The 10,390-nt window shown below is 44.4% G+C and overlaps 1 protein-coding gene across 2 annotated transcripts in view; it reads right to left on the reverse strand.

Moving 5' to 3' along the window:
• Positions 1–10,390, reverse strand: part of TOM1 (target of myb1 membrane trafficking protein) — a 180,356-nt gene that overhangs the window by 85,353 nt on the left and 84,613 nt on the right. For both annotated transcript variants that reach the window (XM_068252070.1, XM_068252071.1), the window contains exon 7: positions 2,877–2,993. In XM_068252070.1, the coding sequence (XP_068108171.1) occupies positions 2,877–2,993 (117 nt within the window). The remainder of the gene's footprint in view (positions 1–2,876; positions 2,994–10,390) is intronic.

A 10,390-nucleotide genomic window follows, 5' to 3' on the forward strand; every position in this document is an offset into this window, starting at 1 on the left:
TTGTTTGCAGGGGTTCCTCGAGATCCCAAAGTTATTTGCCGGGTTCCTCCAGGGTAGAAAGGTTGAGAAAGGCTGGTTTAGACCCAAAAACCCAGAAAGAATCATAACGCCAAGGGGGTTAAGCAACGAGCACTGCAGCAGTTGCAGAACAGTCTGTATGAACCAGCCCTAAAAAATGCAACCCCTCAACACAGGTGTAACGAGTAATAGTAGATGGAGGCACCACAAAAAATATAAAATTATTAAACACGGAGGTATAGATTGTTTACCTCTCCCAAAAATTGCAAAGCAGCCAATGCAGCAAGTAAAACACAAACAATTTTTAAGGGTTTATCACACAAATGTAGGGTCAGACAACCCGTTTCCTTGGACATTTCCCGCTTCATCAGGTCTATAAAAAACATTAAAAAGTGCCCGATAGGCAGCATAGAGAACACACGATGAGGATCCGGGGTGAGTGAAAACACGTAAGACAGAGGATCCGGGGTGAGTGAAAACACGTAAGACAGAGGATCCGGGGTGAGTGAAAACACGTAAGACAGAGGATCCGGGGTGACGGAAGACACGTAAGACAGAGGATCCGGGGTGACTGAAGACACTATTCACACCTGATTACTTAAACTAACAACACAATTGTTGCCTCTTTGGTAGGATATAAAACGTAACTTTTAATAAATAAAGATATAAAATACACCCAGAGCTGGCTGTCTTAATTACAAACTCATAACTTATGAACTAGGGGTCTATAAAAAGCAACACTGGAAAGATTATTTCCGCCCCCCCCCCCCCCCCTTACAGTTCATATCGTCAATAATAAATTACACAAAACCCCCACCAAAATAACCCAACATGTTTCACTTCCTAGCGGAAGCTTTTTCAAGGGAACAAAGTGAAGTGCAAAAGTGCATTGGTGCTAAGGTGCAATATTATTAAAACAAAGAAAATAACAAACAGCGTGTCCACTCATGACAGCAGCCTTTGTAATTAAGACAGCCAGCTCTGGGTGTATTTTATATCTTTATTTATTAAAAGTTACGTTTTATATCCTACCAAAGAGGCAACAATTGTGTTGTGACTGAAGACACGTAAGACAGAGGATCCGGGGTGACTGAAGACACGTAAGACAGAGGATCCGGGGTGACTGAAGACACGTAAGACAGAGGATCCGGGGTGAGTAAACACGTAAGACAGAGGATCCGGGGTGACTGAAGACACGTAAGACAGAGGATCCGGGGTGAGTGAAAACACGTAAGACAGAGGATCCGGGGTGAGTAAACACGTAAGACAGAGGATCCGGGGTGAGTGAAAACACGTAAGACAGAGGATCCGGGGTGACTGAAGACACGTAAGACAGAGGATCCGGGGTGAGTGAAAACACGTAAGACAGAGGATCCGGGGTGACTGAAAACACGTAAGACAGAGGATCCGGGGTGACTGAAGACACGTAAGACAGAGGATCCGGGGTGAGTGAAAAACACGCAAGACAGAGGATCCGGGGTGACTGAAGACACGTAAGACAGAGGATCCGGGGTGAGTGAAAACACGTAAGACAGAGGATCCGGGGTGAGTGAAAACACGCAAGACAGAGGATCCGGGGTGACTGAAAACACGTAAGACAGAGGATCCGGGGTGAGTGAAAACACGTAAGACAGAGGATCCGGGGTGAGTGATGACACGCAAGACAGAGGATCCGGGGTGACTGAAAACACGTAAGACAGAGGATCCGGGGTGAGTGAAAACACGTAAGACAGAGGATCCGGGGTGAGTGATGACACGCAAGACAGAGGATCCGGGGTGACTGAAAACACGTAAGACAGAGGATCCGGGGTGACTGAAGACACGTAAGACAGAGGATCCGGGGTGAGTGAAGACATAGAAAACAGGTGAGTAGAGCAGGAACTTACGTGGCGACGAATGATGATCAATGAGATGCAAATTTTTCTGAGTTCATGCAGGATTATTTAAATTTTTATGCAAATATATGATGCTTGAAACTGGGCCAATCAATTTAAACCTTGCAGGGACTTGATTGGTCCATTTTTAAGATGCATATATTTGCATAAAAATTTTAATTTTTAATAAATTCAGAAATATTTGCATCTCATTGAATATCCCTACTGGCGACCAGCGAATCTTGCAGCGATTCCGGCGGCATCCCTCTATCGTGCAGTTGCCATATTTGTTTTCCAGTTACGGCAACAGATCACCTGTGCATGCAAACTATAGATTCCATAGAATTCTTGAACATGTCCGTTTTTTCCGACCTGGAAACTACTTTTTTGTTTTTTGGTAGGGGGAAGTGGGTGGACTAAGAGAAAAAAAGTCACAAACAGCCCCGAGCACATGGCAGGTAGTGAGGGCGGGGACATTATTATTATTATTTAGTATTTATATAGCGCCGACATATTACGCAGCGCTGTACAGTGTATATATATATATATATCTTGTCACTAACTGTCCCTCAAAGGAGCTCACAATCTAATCCCTACCATTGCCATATGTCTATATGTCTATATTATGTAGTGTAAGTACTGTAGTCTAGGGCCAATTTTAGGGGGAGCCAATTAACTTATCCGTATGTTTTTGGAATGTGGGAGGAAACCGGAGTGCCCGGAGGAAACCCACGCAGACACGGAGAGAACATACAAACTCTTTGCAGATAGTGCCCTGGCTGGGATTCGAACCAGGGAACCAGTGCTGCAAGGCGAGAGAGCTAACCACTACGCCACCGTGCTGCCCATAACATGGCAGGAAGTGGCACATGGCAGGAAGTGAGGGCGGGGACATGGCAGGAAGTGGCACATGGCAGGAAGTGAGGGCGGGGACATGGAAGGAAGTGGCACATGGCAGGAAGTGAGGGCGGGGACTTCCTTTACCTGCAGCAGATCGACGTCGGACTGACTCGCCTTCTGCGGCACCAGCTCCGTCAGCATCTCGGACATGACTTTCACGTTGCCGTTCACCACCTCGATCTCGCTGCGCAGCTTGGCGATCTGCCGGACACAAAGAATAAACGTCACACTAATGTGAAGATATACACAGAGATAAAACCTAAAAAACAACCACACAGAGTAGAAGTGCCCATACATTAGTTTATTTTCGGCATAGATAGCTGGGCAACTCGATCATCTGGCAGATATTCGCTTCGATCAATCTCTGGCCGAGATCAGTCAAAAGGATGAAATGACCATTTTCCATGGTGCACGGTGGTAACAGCATTAGATTTCCCCAACGACTGACGGACCCCTGGCTGGGCTCCCCCCCAGTATGTGTACACTCCGGGTCCCATGTATGTGTGGCGGGCTCACCTGTCCGCTGGCACGCCTCTTCCTTTGTGAATTTGTCCCTGTGAGCACCTGTACTACGTGACACTGCCACAGGAAGTGACATCACTACATATGGTAAGAAGAGGTGTGCCAGCAGACAGGTGAGCAAGCAAACACATACCACTATGCACAGCCAAGTCTTCCTTGCTGCAAAGGTCTATCACCAAAACACATTTACTGGCCAAGCCAACAAGATAAGCTTAGAGAGAGTATAAAGAAGACCTGAGATCAATCAAAAGGAAAAATTCATACATACCTGGGCTTCCTCCAGCCCCCCCCTTTGGCCTGATCCGTCCTTCACCGCCGTCCTCCGCTTTGGCTCCCAGTAACATCGGTAGTCGGGGCTTACCGCGCATGCGTGGTCGGCCGCACACGCACCCCATCGTGCTCCCGTGCCTGAGAGCTCTGTGCCTGCGCAAGCACAGAACGCTCCCACAGGTGCAGAATGCTCTGATGTGGGAGCACACACTACGCCGACTGGCCAAAGTTACCAGGAGGTAACAGGCCGAAGGGGGCTGGAGGAAGCCATAAGTACGTATTAATTTTTACTTGGATTCATCTCCGGTACACTTTAATGTATTGGAAGTTGTTTCTTGGAAACATGGAGGAACTGTAGTCAACATAACCTAACACAGGGATCTGCAAACTTGGCTTTCCAGCTGTTAAGGAACTACAAGTCCCACAATGCAATTGCCTTTATGAATCACGACTGTGGCTATCAGAATTCTGCATTGCATTGTGGGACTTGTAGCTCTTTAACAGCTGGAGAGCCACGTTTGCAGATCACGGTCCTAACAAAAAAAACTGCTTTTTTTTTTTTTTTTACAATATTTATTTTATAGATTAGTCAGTGTTTTTGCACATTGAAAAATCTTTCCTCTCCCCGATTTACATTCTGACATTTATCACTGGAGGTGACCTCTTTAGTCCTGTCAGGTGATCTCCGCAGAATGTACGTTTACTGAGAGTTCTGAAGTCAAAAAAGATCTCTGGTCTCCCAGAATGCTTGTGGTGGGGGGAGTAATTCTGCATGGCTAAACAGCTTTCCACACCGTTATAAATGGCCGCCCACATTCACTGTAGCAGAATAAATGTAGATATTGACACTTCGATAACTCATTATAGGATACTCGAGGTGACATGTGACACGATGAGACAGACATGGGTATGTACGGTGCCTAGCACACCAATAACTAGGCTGTGTTCCTTTTTTCTATCTCTGCCTGAAAGAGTTAAATATCAGGTATGTAAGTGGCTGACTCAGTTCTGACTCAGGACAGGAAGTGACTACAGTGTGACCCTCACTGATAAGAAATTCCTACTATAAAACACTTTCCTAGCAGAAAATGGCTTCTGAGAGCAGGAAAGAGATAAAAAGGGTCAATATTCATAGATTTTAGCTCTTGCATACTTCAATGAATGTGTCATTGAGCAAAAACAATAAAACAGTTAAAACTTAAAAAGTAGATTTAAACATAAAATAAAACTGTGGAATGTCTTAGAAAAGTCATTTTTAGGAGAAGGAAGATAGATACAATCGTTTATTTCATTAGTTTATTTTCACCTCGGGTGTCCTTTAACACTCATAACTTTCAAGCAGGTAAACTGCAGAAAACTGTCAGAATAAACAGCTCGTCTCCCCTGCATGATTCTATAAATAACCTCTAAATAAGTCAAACAAGCCCTAAACAGGCCCCAGACCATCCAAACATGCTGGCAGACTCAATGGCTTCCTGCAGAAAGTGTGGCAGAAGATCAGATCGTGAGCCCAGCAGGGGTGGGCAGCGAGTGACGCATCTCTGTACAGGGCTGCTGCGAATGGGACATCACTAAGGAAATATGCAAACTAAATAATCCAAATATAATCCATTATTTACTAGGAACCCGCGGGGGCGCCTGGCGAAAAGAAAACTCTCTGCAGAAAGCTGTAAATGTCCTGGAGGACGGCGTGTGAAATAACACTAAGTACAGCTCTCAGCACTGGTGCTCATTCTCAGAATCATAAACACCCCCCCCCCCCCCCTCCTATGCAGGAATTCACACAAAAACAGGAGTGCTTAAAGTGAACCAGAGACAAAGCTCCCTCATGTATTTTACCATATACAGGTCCTTCTAAAAAAAATTAGCATATTGTGATAAAGTTCATTATTTTCTGTAATGTACTGATAAACAGACTTTCATATATTTTAGATTCATTACACACAACTGAAGTAGTTAAAGCCTTTTATTATTTTAATATTGATGATTTTGGCATACAGCTCATGAAAATCCAAATTTCCTATCTCACAAAATTAGCATATTTCATCCGACCAATAAAAGAAAAGTGTTTTTAAAACAAAAAAAGTCAACCTTCAGTTAATTATGTTCAGTTATGCACTCAATACTTGGTCGGGAATCCTTTTGCAGAAATGACTGCTTCAATGCGGCGTGGCATGGAGGCAATCAGCCTGTGGCACTGCTCAGGTGTTATGGAGGCCCAGGATGCTTCGATAGCGGCCTTAAGCTCATCCAGAGTGTTGGGTCTTGCATCTCTCAACTTTCTCTTCACAATATCCCACAGATTCTCTATGGGGTTCAGGTCAGGAGAGTTGGCAGGCCAATTGAGCACAGTAATACCATGGTCAGTAAACCATTTACCAGTGGTTTTGGCACTGTGAGCAGGTGCCAGGTCGTGCTGAAAAATGAAATCTTCATCTCCATAAAGCTTTTCAGCAGATGGAAGCATAAAGTGCTCCAAAATCGGATAGCTAGCTGCATTGACCCTGCCCTTGATAAAACACAGTGGACCAACACCAGCAGCTGACATGGCACCCCAGACCATCACTGACTCTGGGTACTTGACACTGGACTTCAGGCATTTTGGCATTTCCCTCTCCCCAGTCTTCCTCCAGACTCTGGCACCTTGATTTCCGAATGACATGTAAAAGTTGCTTTCATCCGAAAAAAGTACTTTGGAGCACTGGACTGTTGCTCAGTTTTCTGGTTCAAAAGTGGGTTCATGCTTCCATCTGCTGAAAAGCTTTATGGAGATGAAGATTTCATTTTTCAGCACGACCTGGCACCTGCTCACAGTGCCAAAACCACTGGTAAATGGTTTACTGACCATGGTATTACCGTGCTCAATTGGCCTGCCAACTCTCCTGACCTGAACCCCATAGAGAATCTGTGGGATATTGTGAAGAGAAAGTTGAGAGACGCAAGACCCAACACTCTGGATGAGCTTAAGGCCGCTATCGAAGCATCCTGGGCCTCCATAACACCTGAGCAGTGCCACAGGCTGATTGCCTCCATGCATTGAAGCAGTCATTTCTGCAAAAGGATTCCCGACCAAGTATTGAGTGCATAACTGAACATAATTATTTGAAGGTTGACTTTTTTGGTTTTAAAAACACTTTTCTTTTATTGGTCGGATGAAATATGCTAATTTTTTGAATAAATTTTAGAGGAGCGAAAAGGAGGGCGTATATCCCAGAAATATCACGAAAAACACCATATATCTATTAAAATATCATCATTTTACTAATTGCATCATACAAATATCTAAAAAAAGGGCCTAGTATAGTGGATCACATCACCCCGCCGCTCGCACACAAATCCAGTCTCACTCAAGACTCTCTCTCTCTATATATATATGCTTATAGACACTGGTACCAGTAAATTGAACCTTCTTGCTCCACTATATCTGTTATTGAGCGATTATTGCACAGCAAAACAAGTCCTGATGCGATGAAAAAAAAGCAAGCATCAATCAGGCCGCAATATACATCACAGCAATGGGTATAAGTAGTGTTAGTAGCAGAGTAGAAAAGCAGGTTGGCAAGAGCACAGTCTCTGAAGAGTACTTCAAAGTCATCCAGCAAGGCAAGCCGACACTGTATGTAGTGACAAGTCACAGCTGCATAACGTCAACAAAACCTGGTTTGTCCATAGCACAAATGCATACAAGTTCCTCAGAGTCATCCAGCAAGAAACTGATAATGAGGGTGATTGAGGATCACAGCTGCATGATTCATTTGACTTCAATCATTGTATAACATACAGTACCAGTCTGCTGGTGTCCATCTTCTAGAAGTCCTGCAAAAGCGTCCAGTGTTGTATGGTGTCTCAGGAGAACCTGCTTTCCGCAAAGTCCCAACACGTGTGGCAGACAGAGTCCCAGCTGGGATGAACGGGGATAACTGTTGTAGTCAGGCTGAGAGAAGATAGTGAGGAGCAGCGGGGATGCGTCAAACACCGCCAGGCAAACCACGCTAGCCCACGACATGTTTCATCGGACACTTCCGGTTTCCTTAGGTGGGCGTGGCACAGAACATACAGCATCATTCAACTTCCTTGCACGCTATATTGGAAGGTCCAACCAATCGCAGCGTGCGGAGGCCGCCCACCCCCAGCCTAGCCCCTAATTTTTTGAGAAAGGAAATTTGGGTTTTCTTGAGCTGTATGCCAAAATCATCAGTATTAAAACAATAAAAGGCTTGAACTACTTCAGTTGTGTGTATTTGAATCTAAAATATATGAAAGTCTAAGGTTTATCAGTACATTACAGAAAATAATGAACTTCATCACAATATGCTAATTTTTTGAGAAGATCCTGTATATCAGTGGGAACATTAGAGAAAACACCTACCCGGCTCTCTGTTTTATCCTTCACTGCTCAGCCTGCTTGTTACCAGCCCTGCTAAAATCCCCCACTGAGCATTCAGTCTGGCTTTGCTCAGGAATCATAGCCGAGTATGTCTTCTCTGATGTCTTTTCAAGCCCAAGCCTGCCCCCTTGTGGCTCTGCTATAATGACCCTGCTATAATGATTCCTGAGCAAAGCCAGACTGAATGCTAAGTTGGGGATTTTATCAGGCCTGATTAGAAGCAGGCTGAGCAGTAAAGGATGAAACAGAAAGCAGGGTAGGTGTTTTCTCTAATATTCCCACTGATATATATGGTAAAATACATGAGGGTGCTTCAGTTGTGGTTCCCTTTAAATACGACCTGAACTCTTGCACAGGACAGAAGGAAAACAGAGAAATGCACCCTGTATGTATTTAGAGAGAGTTTAGTCTGTCTAATTCCCCCTCATTTGTGACTAATCACAAGTTGTAATTTGATCTCTCTTCTGTGTCAGCTGACTGCCACGGCAGAGAGGCTTATTTGAAAGCTCAGGATGTTAACAATATGTCTGCATCCACAAAAGCAGGAAGTAGACACACTGCAGATTTATTGCAGGATTTGTATCGGCTGTAACAAAGAATTGCTTTTCTTTAAAGGTTATTATGCTGTTGCTTATCTTTTAGAGCAGAGAGGAAGTTCTGAGTTCAGATCCCCTTTACATATTAGTCAGTGTTTGCCCATTGTAAAATAACATCGTTCTTCTCCCTGACTTACATTCTGAGATTTATCACATGGTGACATCTTTAGTACTGTCAACAACAAGGAACACCAAGAGCCCCAATAGTGTAATATGTACTGGTAAATGGTTACTAGATAGAGTAATACTCACAAACCAGGGTTACCATTAGGCAACCACTGTAAAGGCAGGTGGGGAGATTTTCCTGACCCCACTCAGGAATAAGAAGTCGCTCTCTGTAGATGAGAAAAAGGGGGTTCAGCCCTCTACCCAGGGTGGACTCAATATTATGCAGGAGAACAGAGGTGCCAAAAGGATAAAAGGAAGCTAAATGAGCTTAAAAACCAAATTCCTGGTAAATAGAGGAGGTAGTGGTGGGATTACCTCCTCCAAGTAGACACACAACGACTGTAGTAAACAGTCAATATATTTTATTAATGAACTCCAAATATGCAACGCGTTTCGCAGGTTGGATCCCGCTTCATCAGGCAATAACAACGGAGCAACTGCATTCTGCTGTATGTCATTACAGGGCCTCTTCACTGTAATCTACTATATGTTACTACGGGGCCCCTTTACTGCATTCTGCTATATGGTACTACAGGGCCTTTTTACTGCATTCTGCTATATGTCACTACAGGACCTCTTTACTGCATTCTACTATATGTCACTACAGGGCCTCTTTACTGTAATCTACTATAGGCTTGATTCACAAAGCGGTGCTAACCGTTAGCACGCCTGTGAAAACCCCCTTAGCACATCTAAACAAGCTTTTCGCGCATAAAACTTTATGCGCGCAAAACTTTATGCGCGTAAAACTTTACGCGCATACTGCACAGAGCGCAGGGCGCTCCGCGCGAAGTGCCCATTAAAGCCTATGAGACTTAGCGCGCGTAAAACTTTGCGCTCGTAAAGCTTTGCGCGCGATCTGATTGAGAAATCCGGTGCTAACCTACTTAGCACCCTGGTTAGCGCGTCTAAAGACTTTAGACGTGCAAAGTAGGTTAGCACCGCTTTGTGAATCAAGCCCTATATGTTACTACAGGGCCCCTTTACTGCATTCTGCTATATGGTACTAAAGGGCCTCTTTACTGCATTCTGCTATATGTCACTACAGGGCCTCTTTACTGCATTCTGCTATATGTCACTACAGGGCCTCTTTACTGCATTCTGCTATATGTCACTACAGGGCCTCTTTACTGCATTCTGCTATATGTCACTACAGGGCCTCTTTACTGCATTCTGCTATATGGTACTACAGGGCCTCTTTACTGCATTCTGCTATATGTCACTACAGGGCCTCTTTACTGCATTCTGCTATATGTCACTACAGGGCCTCTTTACTGCATTCTGCTATATGTCACTACAGGACCTCTTTACTGCATTCTACTATATGTCACTACAGGGCCTCTTTACTGCATTCTGCTATATGTCACTACAGGGCCTCTTTACTGCATTCTGCTATATGTCACTACAGGGCCTCTTTACTGCATTCTGCTATATGTCACTACAGGGCCTCTTTACTGCATTCTGCTATATGGTACTACAGGGCCTCTTTACTGCATTCTGCTATATGTCACTACAGGGCCTCTTTACTGCATTCTGCTATATGTCACTACAGGGCCTCTTTACTGCATTCTGCTATATGTCACTACAGGGCCTCTTTACTGCATTCTGCTATATGTCACTACAGGGCCTCTTTACTGCATTCTGCTATATGTCAC

The sequence above is a fragment of the Hyperolius riggenbachi genome, chromosome 9, assembly GCF_040937935.1.
Source record: "Hyperolius riggenbachi isolate aHypRig1 chromosome 9, aHypRig1.pri, whole genome shotgun sequence".
Lineage (NCBI taxonomy): Eukaryota > Metazoa > Chordata > Amphibia > Anura > Hyperoliidae > Hyperolius > Hyperolius riggenbachi.